Genomic DNA, 20,313 nt, shown 5'->3' on the forward strand with positions numbered 1-20,313 from the left:
TATCTCAAGTTCACACAGGCAGAAGTGTTGTCACTGGTTTACTACACAGAGTGCAGGATTTCATCATTTATGGTAACAACTGAAAGGGTCCTGCTCAGTAGTGTGAAATCAGCAGCTTTAGATCAGCTCCACTCTGGTCTTGCTAATAAAGCATGAAAGCAAGAGTGGACAAGATAAAATTGGTTCAAATTAGCAGAATTGCATTTTCGGACCAAACTGAAAAACATAAGAATACCACAAATCGTTATGAACACAGATCCAAAGCTTTAAACATTATTTTTGAAAATTAAGTTCAACAAAATGTGTAAAAAGTTTAGTACATCATGATCATGTGGGCTTACCCTCAAAAGACTAGGTTGGTTTAATTCATAAAAGACCAAACACTGTAATCTAGAGTAAAAGAAACTTTAAGAAAACCATAAAATAATCTCTATAGACATGAACAAAATATTCGATAAAAATATTACATTAATTCTTAATTCACAAAATAAACTAAGTAGTAATAGAGGAAGGGCCAGAGCAATAGCACAGTGGATAAAGTGCTTGCCTTGCATGTGGCTGACCCAGATTCAATTCCCTTGTATCCATTATGGTTGCCACAAGCAGACCAGAAGTGATTACTGATGGCAGAGCCAGGAGGAATCCCTGAGCACCGCCAGGTGTGATCCCCAAGACAAAAAAATTAGTAAAATTAAAAATTAAATAGTTATAGAGATGTTTCTCAAAATGATAAAGGTCAGCTATATATTTAAAAAATTGAACAACATTCAATTTGATGGGTTCATTTAGTTAATATAAAGAGTAAGATTAAGATATTTTCTACTACTTCCCCCAATGTTTTAGTTTTGAGCCAAAGTAAGCGGACAAAAATAAAGCATTCCATTTTGAAAAGAAGAAAATAACTTATTCAGAAATGACATGATTTCTATACAAGAGGCTGATGAACTATAATTTCATTATGACTCATAAAATAATGATTTTGAGTTTTTATCTGGCTATAAGTAATAATAATGCTATCAACAAAATACCTACAAAAATTTCCCAAGAAATTTGCGACAGAGAAATATGATCATGGCATATAGACAAGTATTACAATAGAAAAAATAGATACATATTAAGTTGACTTCTCTTGAAATGTCAAAGAAATTCAGTGAGAGAAAGGGCAATATTTTCAACAAATGCTGCTTTAAAAAGACCTTCAATTCATTCCAATGACATAAACAAAACCTGACTCTAAGTGCACCACAGACATTTAAATGAAAAATCCAAAACATTTTTATAACTTTAAAGAAAACATTATATATATGTGTATATATATATATAAATCAATTGATTTTTGGGTCACACCCGGCAGTGCTCAGGGGTTACTCCTGGCTCTACGCTCAGAAATCACTCCTGGCAGGCTCGGGGGACCATATGGGATGCCGGAATTCGAACCATCATCCTTTTGCGTGCAACAAATACCTAAGTCATGGAGAGATTATGCACATCATGGTGACTATAAATAACAATATTTTGCCTATTTGAAAATTGATAAAAGCCAGATCTTTTTCCCACTCCCTTCCTTTTAGGCACTGGGATTACCATATATTATTGATAGGTTATTATGGATGGGACTTTACCTCTGTACAACACTTTACACTTTATACTTGGTCCAGAATGGTTCATTATCACAGTGGGACCACTGTGACCTAGCCTAGGTTCCTAGGCTAGGGATTCTCTGACCTAGCATAGATCCCTGTGGCAAGCTTCCTACTTAGGACCAATTCTCTGCTTTTTTTATTTTTATTTTTATTTTTTTGCTTTTGGGGGCACACCTGGTGACACTTAGGGGTTACTCCTGGCTATGCACTCAGAAATCGCTCCTGGCTTGGGGGAACATATGGGATGCCAGGGGATGGAACTGTGGTCTGTCCTAGGTTACTGCACATGCGTGCAAGGCAAATGCCCTACCGAATGCACTGCCACTCCGGCCCCAGCTCTCCTGCTTTTGAGAATAGTAGGGTGTTCACTGAGGAACTAGTCAAGAGCAGAGTCTGCCTTTTCATGGACCAAGAAGGGAATGCAGCAGAAGCTGGGTTTTCCTTGCTTGCTGGCTATGTTTTGGATGTCAATGGTTAGTTGAACTTTAAGGGCTGTAAGATGTGATTCAGCTGCTAGCCATTCGGTATGTTTTTCTGCCAGGATTAAGCTCTTTTTTGTAATTTTTATTTTATTTTTTAATTTAAACACCATGGGTATAAGGCTGTTCATACTATAGATTTTTTACCCTCACAGATAAAGTTGTTTATGATTGAGTTACAGTAATACAATGTACAACAACCTTCACCAGTGCTCATTTTCCATTACCATTGTCAACAGTTTGCTTCTGGGGCAGGCATTTTACTTCTCTTTGTCTCTCTATAATTTCTTTTTTTGTTTTTTTTGGGTCACATCCGGTAGCGCTCAGGGGTTACTCCTGGCTCTACACTCAGAAATCGCTCCTGGCAGGCGGACCATATGGGATGCCGGGATTTGAACCATCGTCCTTCTGCATGAAAGGCAAACTCCTTACCTTCATGCTATCTCTCCGGCCCTATAATTTCTTTTTTTTTTTTTCACTGTGATTTGCACTACTGTTAATGAAGGGGTGTGATGCATGTCCCTTTCACAGTAGACCCTTCTCTACTCTAACTGCACTCTCTGCTGTTTGTGGCAAGCTTGCTACCATTGACTAAAATTAAATGCCAGAATTACATTTGTTGTTGTTGTTGGTTGTTGTTGTTATTTGGGGGCCACATCTGGTGGTGTCCAGGGATTACTTCTAGCTCTGCACCCAGAAATCACTCCTGGCAGTTCTGGGGAGACCATACAGAATACTTGGTACCGAACCTGGGTTTGTCACTCCAGCCCCCTAAAGGCCAAAGCTCAAAACAAATTTCCTTGCTAGATAATCACTTTGTTAATGGACATAGAATCAATGAGGAAATATTCCTCTTTTGGTACAAGTTCATGGCTACCACTATGAGCACATCCTTTAGCAGGTCCAACAGAGTAGAGTGCGTGAACAAGAAATACATTTGTTTAAGCTTCTGAAATTGGGCGTTATTTGTTATGGTGCAACATTGGACCTATCCTCTCTCAAAGAATTTAAGAAAAGGTAATTTGAGCCAATTAATGTAATGATAGAGTTACGATTTGAAAGTCTATTTTTTAAGCTCACTTTATTATCCAACTTCATTAAAATCATTTACTGTGGATAAAAAGAAAAGCATTTATAACTAGTCTGGCTATATACTGTTAGTGTTAATTCAATTAATTGTGGGGGCCATTTTGTAACAATACACATAATGAATTATTACACTATATGTGAAAAATTATATTGTTCCTTATATGTTGCATAGTGATACTGTGTCCTTGGCTTATCCTTTAAAGTACATTTTCTTGATTCTAAAATAATAGTAATACTTTAATATGTTGCATGAGGCTTCAAAAGCTATGGGACTAGGTTTGCTTCTGTATTAATTTTTCTTCTCTAGAATGTCATGGCATGTGCCGGATCTGGGAGACAGCCAAGACAACAACACTTTCAGTTCTGCACAAATTGAACGACTCACTCACTCATTCTGCCACTGCTGACCCCACTTCTGGTTATATTTTCTGCAATCTATTCAATTTCCTGTCCTCCAAAAATTTACTGGCCATAATGTAACTTTCACCCACCTGCTAGAGACATTTGTGAAAGTGAAGCCAATGTCACCACAGGGAAGAGAGCTTAATGCTTTTCATAGATGCTCATCATCTTTCTGTCTGATCACATTTCTAACTTGCTTTGCTCAGTTTTTCCTGCAACCTCTTCCCTTCTTTACATTACTTTCCTATGTTACATTCTTACTGTAATTAGATAAATTTGGTAAAGCTCCTAGACGTTTAGTGTTTTTAATATTGTTGCCAACAGTTCTAAGTCATGTTCAAAAGATTTTATAATCATCAAGCCATGGGCAGACATGTTTGAGACAGGGGCGTGTGTAAAATCATTAAGAGGTTAAGGATGAATTATTCTCATCACATAGTATTTACTAGAGCAGAAAACTTAATTCATACAGAAGAGAGTTTGACCTGGAAGAATCTCAAACAGGATTATTTTTCAAGATAATTGGACTGGGAAATCCTCAGTGACCACTCAGTGTTTTAACACACGGCCTTTTGAAAATTTTCTCTTCCTCTACCTTCTACAATTCCTGGTTAAGATTTAAAGATAAGTCTTCCTGCTCATAATAATGTAGAGCAGAGGTCCTCAAACTATGGCTTGCAGGCTACATGCAGCCTGCCAGGACAGTTATCCAATCCACTGGGTGTTTTTGTGCTGCCTTCTGCTTAGCGAATGACTAGTCCCAGGCCCACAGTGCGCATATGTGGGATATGCACCACACTCTTCAACTCCCCTCTTTTTCTTTGTCTCTCCACTCCTCTCAGTCTCAGGCAGGGGTTCTCAAACTATGACCCATATTCCATCATTGTTCATAGTTTTCTTTTAACTTTAGTCCAGCCTGAGGGACAGTAAATTGACCCCCTGTTTACAAAGTTTGAGAAGCTTTGATGCAGATACTTTTGAGGCTTCCCTACACTTTTTCAAAAGTATTGTGGCATCATACCTGCTAATTCATTGTCTTGTTTATTTTTGTTTTTATCTTTGGGCCACACTCAGCTGCACCCAAGGCTTACCCAAAGCTCTGTGCTTAGGGATTTGCCTGGTAGGTAGTATGCAGGGGACCATATGTAGTGCCAGGGATCAAAATTGGGCTGCTATCTTCAAGGCAAGTATCTAACCTGCTATACTCTATATCTCTTTGGTCCTCCCCCAAACTTTCACTTTGTTTCTGTTTCCAGACTTAGGCTATCCAATACAAAAAGCACTGGGTATTAATTATAACATGACATGTGAATAGTCTACATTGAAAAAATGGCTAAAAGAAACACTAAATTTGTAAAACAGTACAAAACAGAACCAAATAACATTTTTTCTTTTCTCTTTTGTTGGTTTTTGGGCCACACCCAGTGATGCTCAGGGGTTACTCCTGGCTACGCCCTCAGAAATCGCTTCTAAAACTTCAGGGATAAGGTCTCCTTGTATTTAGGCACAGCTTTTTTTCCCCCATTTTACCTATATTTTGCTGGGTCTATGCAAACAACAACAATTGCCACTCTCACACCATTATTACTGTATTTTTTTTAAACTCTTATCCTATTTTTTTAATTTTTTTTTATTTAAACACCTTGATTACATACATGATTGTGTTTGGGTTTCAGTCATAAAAGGAACACCACCCATCACCAGTGCAACATTCCCATCACCCAAGTCCCAAATCTCCCTCCTCCCCACCCAACCCCCGCCTGTACCCTAAACAGGCTCTACATTTCCCTCATACATTCTCAATATTAGGACAGTTCAAAATGTAGTTATTTCTCTAACTAAACTCATCACTCTTTGTGGTGAGCTTCCTGAGGTGAGCTGGAACTTCCAGCTCTTTTCTCTTTTGTGTCTGAAAATTATTATTACAAGGGTGTCTTTCATTTTTCTTAAAACCCATAGATGAGTGAGACCATTCTGCGTTTTTCTCTCTCTCTCTGACTTATTTCACTCAGCATAATAGATTCCATGTACATCCATGTATAGGAAAATTTCATGACTTCATCTCTCCTGACAGCTGCATAATATTCCATTGTGTATATGTACCACAGTTTCTTTAGCCATTCGTCTGTTGAAGGGCATCTTGGTTGTTTCCAGAGTCTTGCTATGGTAAATAGAGCTGCAATGAATATAGGTGTAAGGAAGGGGTTTTTGTATTGTATTTTTGTGTTCCTAGGGTATATTCCTAGGAGTGGTATAGCTGGATCGTATGGGAGCTCGATTTCCAGTTTTTGGAGGAATCTCCATATCGCTTTCCATAAAGGTTGAACTAGACAGCATTCCCACCAGCAGTGGATAAGAGTTCCTTTCTCTCCACATCCCCGCCAACACTGTTTATTCTCATTCTTTGTGATGTGTGCCATTCTCTGGGGTGTGAGGTGGTATCTCATCGTTGTTTTGATTTGCATCTCCCTGATGATTAGTGATGTGGAACATTTTTTCATGTGTCTTTTGGCCATGCGTATTTCTTCTTTGTCAAAGTGTCTGTTCATTTCTTCTCCCCATTTTTTGATGGGGTTAGATGTTTTTTTCTTGTAAAATTCTGTCAGTGCCTTGTATATTTTGGAGATTAGCCCCTTATCTGATGGGTATTGGGTGAATAGTTTCTCCCACTCAGTGGGTGGCTCTTGTATCCTGGGCACTATTTCCTTTGAGGTGCAGAAGCTTCTCAGCTTAATATATTCCCATCTGTTAATCTCTGCTTTCACTTGCTTGGAGAGTGCAGTTTCCTCCTTGAAGATGCCTGTAATGTCCTGGAGTGTTTTGCCTATGTGCTGTTCTATATATCTTATGGTTTTGGGGCTGATATCGAGGTCTTTAATCCATTTGGATTTTACCTTTGTACATGATGTTAGCTGGGGGTCTAAGTTTAATTTTTTGCAAGTGGCTATCCAATTGTGCCAACACCACTTGTTGAAGAGGCTTTCCCTGCTCCATTTAGGATTTCCTGCTCCTTTATCAAAAATTAGATGGTTGTATCTCTGGGGAACATTTTCTGAGTATTCAAGCCTATTCCACTGATCTGAGGACCTATCCTTATTCCAATACCATGCTGTTTTGATAATTGTTGCTTTGTAGTACAGTTTAAAGTTGGGAAAAGTAATTCCTCCCATATTCTTTTTCCCAATGATTGCTTTAGCTATTCGAGGGTGTTTATTGTTCCAAATGAATTTCAAAAGTGTCTGATCCACTTCTTTGAAGAATGTCATGGGTATCTGTAGAGGGATGGCATTAAATCTGTATAATGCCTTGGGGAGTATTGACATTTTGATGATGTTAATCCTGCCAATCCATGAGCAGGGTATGTGTTTCCATTTCCGTGTGTCCTCTCTTATTTCTTGGAGCAGAGTTTTATAGTTTTCTTTGTATAGGTCCTTCACATATTTAGTCAAGTTGATTCCAAGATATTTGAGTTTGTGTGGTACTATTGTGAATGGGGTTGTTTTCTTAATGTCCATTTCATCCTTATTACTATTGGTATATAGAAAGGCCATTGATTTTTGTGTGTTAATTTTGTAGCCTGCCACCTTGCTATATGAGTCTATTGTTTCTAGAAGCTTTTTGGTAGAGTCTTTAGGGTTTTCTAAGTAGAGTATCATGTCATCTGCAAACAGTGAGAGCTTGACTTCTTCCTTTCCTATCTGGATTCTCTTGATATCTTTTTCTTGCCTAATCGCTATAGCGTGTACTTCCAGTGCTATGTTGAATAGGAGTGGTGAGAGAGGACAGCCTTGTCTTGTGCCAGAATTTAGAGGGAAGGCTTTTAGTTTTTCTCCATTGAGGATAATATTTGCCACTGGCTTGTGGTAGATGGCCTTCACTATATTGAGAAAGGTTCCCTCCATTCCCATCTTGCTGAGAGTTTTGATCAAGAATGGGTGTTGATGGGGCCGGGCGGTGGCGCTGGAGGTAAGGTGCCTGCCTTACCTGCGCTAGCCTAGGAGACGGACCGCAGTTCGATCCCCCGGCGTCCCATATGGTCCCCCAAGCCAGGAGCGACTTCTGAGCGCATAGCCAGGAGTAACCCCTGAGCGTTACCGGGTGTGGCCCAAAAACCAAAAAAAAAAAAAAGAGAATGGGTGTTGGACCTTATCAAATGCTTTCTCTGCATCTATTGATATGATCATGTGGTTTTTATTTTTCCTGTTATTGATGTTGTGTATTATGTTGATAGATTTACGGATGTTAAACCAGCCTTGCATTCCTGGGATGAAACCTACTTGATCGTAGTGGATGATCTTCTTAACGAGGCATTGAATCCTATTTGCCAGGATTTTGTTGAGGATCTTTGCATCTGCATTCATCAGTGATATTGGTCTGTAATTTTCTTTTTTGGTAGCGTCTCTGTCTGGTTTAGGTATCAAGGTGATGTTGGCTTCATAAAAGTTATTTGGAAATGTTTCTGTTTGTTCAGTTTCATGAAAGAGTCTTGCCAAGATTGGCAGTAGTTCCTCTTGGAAAGTTTGATAGAATTCATTAGTGAATCCATCTGGACCTGGGCTTTTGTTTTTCGGCAGACATTTGATTACTGTTTTAATTTCATCAATGGTGATGGGGGTGTTTAGATATGCTACATCCTCTTCCTTCAACCGTGGAAGATTATAAGAGTCCAAGAATTTATCCATTTCTTCCAGGTTCTCATTTTTAGTGGCGTAGAGTTTTTCAAAGTAGTTTCTGATTACCCTTTGAATCTCTGTCATATCAGTAGTGATCTCTCCTTTTTCATTCCTGATACGAGTTATCAAGTTTCTCTCTCTCTCTTTCTTTGTTAGGTTTGCCAGTGGTCTATCAATCTTGTTTATTTTTTCAAAGAACCAACTTCTGCTTTCGTTGATCTTTCGGATTGTTTTTTGAGTTTCCACTTCGTTGATTTCTGCTCTCAGCTTTGTTATTTCCTTCTGTCTTCCTATTCTTGGGTCCTTTTGTTGAGCATTTTCTAGTTCTATTAGCTGTGTCATTAAGCTACTCAGGTAAGCTCCTTCTTCCTTCCTGATGTGTGCTTGCAAAGCTATAAATTTTCCTCTCAGTACTGCTTTTGCTGTGTCCCATAAGTTCTGAGAGTTTGTGTCTTTATTGTCATTTGTTTCCAGGAACCTTTTTATTTCCTCCTTGATTTCATCTCGGACCCACTGGTTATTGAGCATGAGGCTGTTTAACTTCCAGGTGTTAAAGTGTTTCTTCTGAGTCCCTTTGGAGTTCACAAATAATTTCAGAGCCTTGTGGTCAGCGAAGGTAGTCTGCAAAATTTTTATCCTCTTGATCTTATGGAGGTATGTTTTATGTGCCAGCATGTAGTCTATCCTGGAGAATGTCCCATGTACATTGGAGAAGAATGTGTATCCAGGTTTCTGGGGATGGAGTGTCCTATATATATCCACTAGGCCTCTTTCTTCCATTTCTCTCCTCAGGTCTAGTATATTCTTGTTGGGTTTCAGTCTGGTTGACCTGTCCAGTGTTGACAAAGCCGTGTTAAGGTCCCCCACAATTATTGTGTTGTTGTTGATATTATTTTTCAGATTTGTTAACAGTTGTATTAAATATTTTGCTGGCCCCTCATTCGGTGCATATATGTTTAGGAGAGTGAATTCTTCCTGCTCTACGTACCCCTTGATTAATATAAAATGTCCGTCTTTGTCCCTTACAACATTCCTGAGTATAAAGTTTGCATTATCTGATATTAGTATGGCCACTCCAGCTTTTTTATGGGTGTTGTTTGCTTGGATAACTTTTCTCCAGCCTTTTATTTTGAGTCTATGTTTGTTCTGACTATTCAGGTGCGTTTCTTGTAGGCAGCAGAAGGTTGGATTGAGTTTTTTGATCCATTTAGCCACTCTGTGTCTCTTAACTGGTGCATTTAGTCCATTGACGTTAAGAGAAAGAATTGTCCTGGGATTTAACGCCATCTTTATTTCAAAATTTGGTGTGTCTTTTGGGTAGTCTTGTCTTAGATTAGGTCTTTCAGTTTTTCTCTTAAGACTGGTTTTGTGTCTGTGAAGTTTCTGAGCTGTTTTTTGTCTGTGAAACCATGTATTCTTCCATCAAACCGGAAAGTGAGTTTTGCTGGGTATAGTATTCTGGGTGAAGCATTCATTTCATTCAGTCTTGTCACAATATCCCACCACTGCTTTCTGGCATTGAGCGTTTCTGGTGACAGGTCTGCTGTAAATCTCAGGGAAGCTTGCTTGAACATGATTTCCCCTTTTGATCTTGCTGTTTTCAGAATTCTGTCTCTATCTGTGGGATTTGTCATTGTGACTAGGATGTGTCTTGGGGTGGTTTTTCTGGGGTCTCTTTTGGTTGGTACTCTTCGGGCATGCAGGATTTGATCACATATATTCTTTAGCTCTGGAAGTTTCTCTTTAATGATGTTCTTGACCATTGATTCTTCCTGGAAATTTTCTTTCTGGGTCTCTGGGACTCCAATGATTCTTAAGTTGTTTCTGTTGATCTTATCATAGACTTCTATTTTCGTCTGTTCCCATTCTTTGACTAATTTTTCCATTGTCTGCTCATTTGCTTTAAGTTTTTTGTCCAATCTCTCCTGCTGTATGGAATTGTTATGTATCTCATCTTCCACAGCACCAAGTCTATTCTCAGCTTCTGATACCCTGTCCCAGAGCTTATCCATTTTGTCATTCACTTCGTTTACTGACTTTTTCAGTCCTGTTAGTTGACATGTTATTTCAGTTTGGAGTTTTGTCATTTCTGCCTTCATATTTTCTTGGTTCTTATTAGTGTTCTGTTCAACTCGATCCATGGTTTCTTGGAGTCTGTTGAGCACCTTCCATATTGCTAGTCTAAAGTCCTTATCTGAGAGGTTGATTAGTTGTTCAGTCATTATCTGGTCCTCAGAATTGTCTTCTTCATTCTCTATGTCTGATGCTGGCCTGCGTTGTTTCCCCATTGTCACACTTGTATTGTGGGTTTTTCTACGTGTTGTAGTGGTATTCATTGTCTATATGATGTAGGCAGCACACTCCTCTGGCTCCTCCCTTTCTGGATGGGCTGACTTGCCTCTAAGGGAGGGGAGTCCTCCGTGGATGAAGCCTCACACTGGGTCAAATCTTAGGCCCGAGCATGCAACAGAGAAGACAGTCCAGAGAGAAATGTTTGCTTCTGTGATATAGCGCCGTTCTTAGTGTGATTTTTCCTTCTTGTTGCAATGGAGTTCTTTCCTTAGAAAGAGTGCACAACCGCGTAGCGAAGCGGAGCGGCCGTGCTCCTCTGAGCCTCTTTTTGCCCCACTCGCAAGAGTTTCACGCAAGAGGACAGTAGACAGACATAGACAGGTCACACTCACAGTCTTTCACAGCTGAGCCCCACTGGGCCGGTGTACTTTCACGGATTTTCCCTGCCTGGTGTCACACACAGGGAGCCAGCTTTTGCAAAGGTTAGCCGGTTTTTATGCTCTGAAGTCCCTCCCTGAAAATGTCTTATCCTATTTTTTAAAAAAGCTTTCTAAACTTCCTGCTGGTGTTTCAATGAATTCATTGTGAGTCAATAATTTTCAAAAATATTCTTTCCTTTCTCTAACATCTCTTTAGTTTTTCTTTAAATTTTCTTTTTTTAAACATGTTGCTTTTAGTCTTCCTAAAAATGTATTATCATCAGTTATGTCAACAATGTAATGCATTTTCTTTAAGTAAATTAATTAAAAAATGAAATCTTTCCTGACTTGGGTGACTATATGGGACTATATATGGGACTATACTAGGAGGTCGAACCATAAAGTTCGTCCCAGGTTAGCACGTGCACTTATGCCACTGATCTGGCCCCCAAATAACTTTTTTTTAAGTTGATTAAGTGTTGAGGGTTAAATAAAGTAAAATTTACCTTTGTTCTTTTCTTAAATTGTGACTACTAGAAAATTTAATGTCGCATATGTGGCTCATATTACATTTTCTCTGAGACAATATTGATCTAGTTCTAAAAACTCAGGCTGGATTTTAAACCAAAAACACTAAAAACGAAACTCAATCTTCCAGATTCACCAGCCTCTTCTTCCTTGCTCTAGAGTAAACATCAGTTAGTTTGAGATGAATGCCTTGCTGCTGCTATTGATGAAATTGTTTCATGGAGGAACAAACTCTAGAATAAATGACAGATCAACAGAGTGACAGGATGACCCTGGTCACTGTCCAACAATATGCTAATGTTGCTCCTGGACAAAAGCAACAGAAAAGTTTACAGAGTTGGGAAATAACACTACAGACATTTGTCTAAAAATGTGCAGCAGTAATTAGGAATGAAAACAGCCAGGGATTTGCCAAAATAATGGAGAAAGCTTATAAGCATTCAAAGTCAGAAATGTTTGCAATTACTCTTTCTGACACATTTGCTACAAGTAATTTATAGCCACTTCATGTGCCACATTTTTTAATGAATGATCTTGGCTACTGGAATCTCCCTCTATTCTGAAACTGGAGGGATTTTTTTTTCTTGATGCTACTTTTCTCTTTTTGCCCCATAGCCAAATAGCTACCAAACACTTTATATATTATTGACACCAAATATGTCACATCCAAGATTTTTTCTCCTTAAAAATAAAAACAACCAAAGAAGGCAGATACAGGTCCTTAGACTTTCCCTACAATCCACAAGGACAGATATACCAACTTGTATTTACATCATGACTAAATAATAATAATAAAAAATAATAATAATGTCTTGATCACCACATGTATTTTTCAGTATTGACAGGTAGTTAGCATTGCAAGGAGATGAGATAGACATTATACCTTAATACAAAGTGGAAAGGGTCTAGTTTTTTGTTTTTATCTTCTTCTGAACCCTAATTTATTTTACTTCCTTCTTTTTTTCAGTACATAGAAGTTGTATGGAGACGTGAGCACAGCTTCAACACTTTTTTGAGTAGAATACATTTCATTAATGATTTCTATATTATCTATTGACTTGTACTAAAACATAATTTAAAATGGCATATATCCTTGATATCTATCAATCTGAACTCTAACGTGTCAACCAAATTAAATTTTAAAACTTTAAATTTAGGGGCCGGGCGGTGGCGCTGGAGGTAAGGTTCCTGCCTTGCCTGCGCTAGCCTAGGACGGACCGCGGTTCGATCCCCCGGCGTCCCATATGGTCCCCCAAGAAGCCAGGAGCAACTTCTGAGCGCATAGCCAGGAGTAACCCCTGAGCGTCACAGGGTGTGGCCCAAAAACCAAAAAAAAAAAAAAAAAAAAAAACCTTTAAATTTAGCCATTTTCTTCTTCAACCAACAGGCAATAATCTGAGTATTTTTAATATGTCACTGTAAAAGGCCATTAAAATTTTAAAATATTTGTTTTTTTTTATTTGGGGCCACACCTCAGAAATAAATCCCTTGTAGTATTGTGCTCAGATATCACTCCTGGAGGTTTTCAGGGGTCTATATATAGTGCTGGTGGATTATGGGGTATCAGACCCAGATTTGCTGCTTGTAAGGCTAGTGCCTTATTTTCTGTACTGTCTCTGCAGCCCTACAATTTAGTTTGCTATAAACTTGTTTTGTATAAAGACTATACATTAAAGCATGTGAAGTTGAAAAGCCCCATTTATTAATAGAATATATAATTTTAAGTTAGACAAGTCTTTTTAAAAGTGTGAACACAGTGATATATGGGGCAGCATTTTTTATCATTCTATTGCTAATTGAAGTTAATATATTCCCATTTCTTTTACAATTTACTTTAAAAATTAGTGCTTAGTTTAAAATGTGCTATGTATGCCAAATTTTTGCCTTAAAGAAACTAATTTGGTCCAACCTATGTTCTGTAAAGGTAGATTTATAGTGGAAAGATTGACACACTTAAATGTAAATGGGATTTTATTTTAGAAAAATTAGTATGTTTCTTAACTATAAACTATAGTATGTTTGAAGACTATATTAAAATGAGCACATCAAAAATGCCTATAGGCAATTTCAGGGTCTTTTTTTCTATAAATATGGTTCAAATTTAGCACATAAAAACTTGACTACTATGTGACTAACTAGAAAATTTGCTACTTCTTCAAGATAAAGTCCATTTTGTCTAAGAAGGTAAATGTTATTGTGTATTATAGGCCTTAAAAGGTCAGTACACAGTAAAATTAAAACATGCAAGGAAACAAAGTATAGAAAAGAATATTTTAAGCGAGTTTTTTCTAATACAAATAGACTGTTGATATCTGAAGATGGAGCTCAGCAATAGATCACTTTCCTTGTATGTATGAGGCCTTAAATTCCTCACCACACCAAAAAATTCTATTGCAAAGCTCTACACACACATACGTCAATATATATAATAGGTCAATGTAAAGTAGTTTTCCTACCTGTATATTGTTCAGAGATAAAGAAAACTTGAAGGATAAAATGTTTAAATGGATCTTTGAATGGGTCCTTAGCTCTTATGAGTAAGACTGTCAAGCTCTATTTTAGAACCATTGTTACAAATGGGTCCTTTGCTATATAGATTTGGCTGTTATTCTTATGTCTAAGTAAATATAATTATGTCATTGTTATGTCCTTAACATTTTCTTTAAATAAAATGATTAGCTTTTTTTAATCATTATATTTTTAATTTTGGGGCCAGGGAGGTGGCACTAGAGGTAAGGCATCTGCCATGCAAGCGCTAGCCTAGGATGAATCTTGGTTCGATCCCTGGCGCCCCATATGGTCCCCCAAGCCAGGAGCAATTTCTGAGCACATAGCCATAAGTAACCCCTGAGCGTCAATGGGTGTGTCCCCAAAACAAAACAAAAAATTATATTTATAATCTTTAATTTATAAAAATTCAATCACCATACAACTTCCAGGCAGCATAAGTCATGATAACATGTAGCTTAATTATAGTCATAATTATAACAAGTAGGAAGTTCAGTATGTCTAAATTCACTGTTTAGTAAACTCTTAAGACTACTGAAGTTTCTTTCCAGACTACACTTACTTAGAACTCAACCACAGTTTTTGACTGTACCTTTACTGCGCCATTCTCATGCATAGTGATGCAGTTGTTGGCATCTTCTGAGAGTTGATACAAGGCTTGAGCAGTTGCTCTATGCACACAAGTGTCATTTGATTTCAGGTAACGCACTAATGGAGCCACTGCTTTGTGTTCACCAAAGGCCACTCTATTTCTTCCCCACATACAGCAGCGTGAAATAGCTTCTGCTAGATGACGCCTCAGTTTATCATTATTCTGCACACACAAAGGAGACAAATTGTGGTGATGTGTATTATACTGATGCAGAGGTTATGTTTATGTTCTAGATCTTAGTATCTGCTAAGATGTCAAGTCAAGAAAAGAGAACTAGTTGATCCTCCAGGTGGCACTTAGAGTGAATTAGGTTTTTGCTAAGTTATCAATGAGCCAAGGTTTAAATTCTAATCTGATTTTTTTTCTTTTGGTTTTGGGGTCACACCTGGCAGAGCTCAGGAGTTGCTCCTGGCTCCATGCTCAGAAATCGCTCCTGGCAGGCACAGGGGACCATATGGGATGCCGGGATTTGAACTGATGACCTTCTACATGAAAGGCAAAAGCCCTACCTCCATGCTATCTCTCTGGCCCCCTAATCTTATTTTTAATGGATTAATGTAGTTAAAAGATTCAAGGGTAGTCATGTGCCTGGTATTATTTGTTCAAGGTCAAATTTTCTTTTGAATAAGTATACTCATAACACAAACAAACATATTAGCAGGTATTGAACTATAAAAAATGTAAAAATCTTGGACAAATTACAGTATTCTTAGGAATGGTCACTTAATGAGGAAAAGTGGGTCAACTCTTTTTCACCCTAGGGTTCTTTTATATGAGGTATACAACTCAGTTTCCAAGAAGGAAAAGATGGCAAAAAAAAAAGTCCCATGTTTTGAGTCTACTATTTCCTTCTGTATCATTTAGGCAGACTTCACCCTCTATATGTAATTATCTACACTAAAGGTACAAGTGAATGAAACATGGTTTTCTAAGGCCCTCTTCATTTAGACAACCACTTGATGTCTGTCCTTAAATAAATCTGGCAAACACTGTTAGGAATTCGGTACTGACAATCCCTAAAAAAATCTCCTAGACTAAGCATTCTTCCAATTATGAAATTTCTGCTGTATGATTTTCCTGCCAAATGGTAGTCCAAGCTATGCTCAAATATTTCTGGTCATGGTGAAGTCATTAGCCCTCAAGGGCTGCTTATTCTTTTTGGCACAACACTGGATAAATAAAACAGCAGTTGCCAAAGTGTTGTAGCTCAAGAATGCCATAGAGCCAACCTCGCTACACATGGGGAGATGCATTTAACTTCTTAATGGTATGAACTGTTCTATCTTAAGAATAACAACTTTTATGATGCTGAAAATAATAGTTCAATACTTTCATAATATCATTTATATTTGCCAGTGAAAAGCAGCTCCTATTTTACATACAACTCATGCATTAATGTTTACGACAAATATATTAAGATTTTTCCGAGAAATTAAAAAATCTGATCAAACATCATACATAAATGATGAATATTAAACTTAAATTTGGATGTCTGTAATCTAAGTTCATTTTTTGGCCATTATTTCTATGACAAATGTATTTTCATAAAATGAGGTACTTACTGTATTTGCTAACTTAGACAATAAAGGGACAACTCCATGATCTGTAATAACAGCTAAATTTTCTTGATCTTTTGCTATATTAGTAATAGCAGCACATACACTTGCCAAAACTTCTTTATTATCTGACTTCAATAAGTTGACAACCAGTTCCAAACCACCAACAAAGGATCGAACCATTTCTCCAGAGTCCTGGATAACAATAAGAGTAATATCATGTAAAAAATTCAGAACAAAAAATGACAGCACTGTGAAGTAATACACCTTTAATATGAAACACAAGCTCAGTTTAATTTCTATAGTATATATAAATTTTTCCTATGTCTGCACTGAGTATGTGTATCCAGACACAATTCAGTTTCAACATTCATCAAAAACTTGTCATGTGGGAGTCACTAAGATAACTAATAAGTATTTAGAAGTTTAAAAAATAAGTCGAAACCTGTTGTTTCTAGTAACTATTTTATATAAACTCACCACAAAATCTAAATTTGTGAATGCCACACATCATTGCTCCTAAAGGAAATAAGAACTGTGCCAAGACCTGGTTACAATATCAAACTATCAACACATAAACTTGATTTATCTGATTGATCTGTGTTTAAATACATGATATTTAACATAAAGTTAGTGCATTACCATTGAATGTATGAACAGCACTCTATAATTTGTGCCTGATTAAACTGGTAGAACACATATATTTTCTTGTTTTTACTATTCATCCATTTTTTTTAGATTTTCTAAAATTACTTTATATAAATACTGTTACTTACAAGGTTGTTCATAATATATTTGTTTTTTTCAGTTATAAAGTTGTTCATGATTGAGTTTCAATCATACATTATACAACACCCTATAGCAGTCCTATTTCTCACCACCAATGTTTGCATTTTCTCTCCCACCTTCCTCTCTACCCTCTTTACTGCCTTTCTCTGGAGCAAACACTTTTCTTCTCTCTTTCTCTCATTTTTATCCTTCTTTTCTGTGGATTGCAATATTATTACTGAAGGTGTATTATGCATATTACTTTATCTCCTTTTAGCACCCAGTTCTTGTCCAGAGTGATCAGTTTCAACTCTCATAATGCTCCCTTCTCTGTCTAATTGCACTTTCTCATTCTTTGTGGCAAGCTTCTTACCATGGACGTGTCTTGCTGGCCCTCTTTTCTGTTGTCTCTGGATATTATTACCATACTACCATTTTTATATATCCCACAAATGAATGCAATCATTCTGTCTATCCATCTCCCTGAGTCTTTTTCTTATCATAATACTCTATCCATCCATGTATAAGAAAATGTCATTGCTTAATTTTTCCTAACAGCTGCATAGTTTTCCACTGTGTAGTATAACACATTTCTTTATCCACTTATCTGTTTACATGCACTTAGTTTGTTTCCAGATTCTGGCTATTGTGAGTAGTGCTGCAACAAATACAAGAATGCAGAGGGCTTTTCTTTAACACACTTTTTTTCTGTAATGCACATTAAAGCCTTCTTGCACTGATGATTAGAGGTTTTTTTTTTTTAAACAATTTATCATTTAGTTCAAGCATAAAAGAGTTAAGAGAGTATGAAAGACAGATATGCTCTTGAAGGGCCTCTGAAGTTCATTTCTAGGGTTTGACAGCTACTAAACAGGCTAAAGCATATCTAGAGAAGGTGGTTTTGTTTTGTTGTTTTTTTTTTATCACTTTTGTACTATAAAAGGCATATCAGAATTAAAGAGCTATTAAAGCAGGAAAAATTGTGCTGAGAACTTAGAACCTATTTTACATATTGAAAATGAGAGGGCTGATAACACAGATGAAGGTAATGGCCTACACCTGGGTGAAGATATTGGCTTGTGAGCGTTGGTTAGAAATTATAGTCAATTTGCCAATCATCTCCCCATTTCTGGTTTGACCTAGTAGTGCTAATGTAGGAAAGGCAGGTTTTGTTTTTGTTTTCTTGAGATAAAGAAGGGAAGCACTGGTTGACATAACATTAAAGCTAAATTAAGTGTCCATAAGGTTTTTATTTCTGAATTCAGTAAAAGCTATGATCCCAATGCCTCTGTATAATTCTGTGATGTGTGACTTCTCCTAACCACATACATGGTCTAAAGGAGGTTGTGCACAATTTCAATTTTTCCTTTTGATGCGTTATGAACAGAACAAGAGGGTGTCATGTTAAGTAAAGTCAGAAGAAGAAATACAAGTAAGAAATGTAAGGCTGATCTCACTCAAAGATGGCATATAAAGAAGTAAATCAAGCTAATAGACACTATATGATTAAAACAGATTTTTATGTAAACAGAATTGAGCTTATTCAGGGGCCGGGGTGTGGCATAAGTGAGCAGAAAGGAACCTATGAACAGTGGTGGAGAGATATCAGCACTTGGGGTGGGTACAGTGTGATAATGTTGCATGATGAAAACATAAAAATGTTTATATATTTTGTAAAGCATTTCTACCTCAATTAAACAGAGCCAGAACACAACAAACCTTACAAATACTGTGAGCTTGCTCTTCAAGCCCATGCTCTCCTTTGAACTTGAATCTCATTTGCTTGTCTATGCTTTGATTACTTTTTTCCACTATGCAGAAACTTGAACACATATTTCTGATTTATCTCCCTTTATGTCTTTCTAAGATTCATTCAATAAAAATTATCTTGCTCCAATAAAAAATTTTTACAGGAAACAGAAACTTTGAAAGTGTAATCCCAAAGTTTAATAATCAAATGCGTTTGTCAATTACAAAATTACAGATCAATATTTTTCTCAAGAAAGAAACAGAAATCTAGAAATATAAGCAAAACCCTTTTTGTTTTTCTTATTGAAAAGGAGCAACTACATAGCACAACAACAAATACAAAAGGCATCAGATACAAAAACAGTAGGTGACTGGGGCTGGAGGGATAGCTAAATTGGGCAGGGAATTTGCCTTGCAATGCGACTATTGATGTAGGTTCATTCCCTGGCACCCCGTGTGGTTCCCTGACCAGAAATTGTTCCCAAGTCCAGAGCCAGAAGTAAGCCCCCAAACAAACAACAACAACAACAACAACAACAAAATAGTAAGTGACAAAATGTCTACCTTGTCTCCAAACGAATACTATGCATTTAGGATGAACTACCCACCACTATGCAAGCAAGTCACATTCTCCAAGAAACTTCAAAACTGACAAAAAGGAAGGCAAAGGAATTTGGGGAATACTTTGGAGCCAAAGAACCAAAATTGCAAGAGAATTCATTGGAAAGTGCAGCAGCAGCAGATGCTAAAATGGGCTTTTCAGGCTTTGATTCATGGAAAGACTGAAAGAAATGTCAGGAGATCTTATGGAGCAAAATATTCTATAGACCAAGTCTCAAGAAGTCTTAGTGAAGCTCCACTATCTTTAGAATGAAACTTGCTTTATGAGGAAATTAATAAAAATTTCATCCAATAAGAACAAGGCAAGGACAAAAGGAAAGATTGAAAAATTACAGATAAAAGATTTGAGACTGGAGGATGCTTGCCTTGCAAGCATGTTTGATCCATGTTTGTTCTTCAGCATCTCTTAAATTCCACCAGAAATGATCCCTGAGCTCAAAGCCAGGAATAAGCCCTGAGCTTCATTGGGTGTGGCCTGAAAACAAAACCCACAAAAGGGTGGGGGGAATAATGCTGAGGAGCAAGCTCTCCATCACTGAAAAAAATCACAGAAATGAAATTCTCAGAACCAGGACACTAGACCCAGGCCCACAGCTCTCTTCCAAAAGCCTGAACACTCATTTCAGACAAAAAATTTTTGCAATATTAAAAATGATTAGTTCCCTTATAGCTATTATTTTAATTTCTTTTTTGGCTTTAGGGTCACACTCCACTGTGCTTGAGACTTACTCCTGGCTTTACTCTTGGGGTCACTCCTGGCAGGGGACTATATGAGATGCTGGGATCGAAACTGGGTTGTCTATGTGCAGGTATGTGATCAACTCTACTATCTCTCCATCTCTCCAGTCCCCCTGGAGAGATCAGCTCTCCCTTTCATTTTGTTGTGATTTTGATGATGATCAGGGGTCGTCACCAGTCATGTTACACTGTGCAT

General features: G+C 37.4%; 1 protein-coding gene across 1 annotated transcript in view; it reads right to left on the reverse strand.

Annotated features, from left to right (window-relative positions):
• Nucleotides 1-20,313, reverse strand: part of ODAD2 (outer dynein arm docking complex subunit 2) — a 177,847-nt gene that overhangs the window by 38,073 nt on the left and 119,461 nt on the right. Inside the window, 2 exon segments of the mRNA XM_049777479.1 lie at nucleotides 14,626-14,847; nucleotides 16,248-16,443. Coding sequence (XP_049633436.1) covers nucleotides 14,626-14,847; nucleotides 16,248-16,443 — 418 coding nt within the window.

Source organism: Suncus etruscus, chromosome 7 (assembly GCF_024139225.1).
Source record: "Suncus etruscus isolate mSunEtr1 chromosome 7, mSunEtr1.pri.cur, whole genome shotgun sequence".
NCBI classification, from domain to species: Eukaryota; Metazoa; Chordata; class Mammalia; order Eulipotyphla; family Soricidae; genus Suncus; species Suncus etruscus.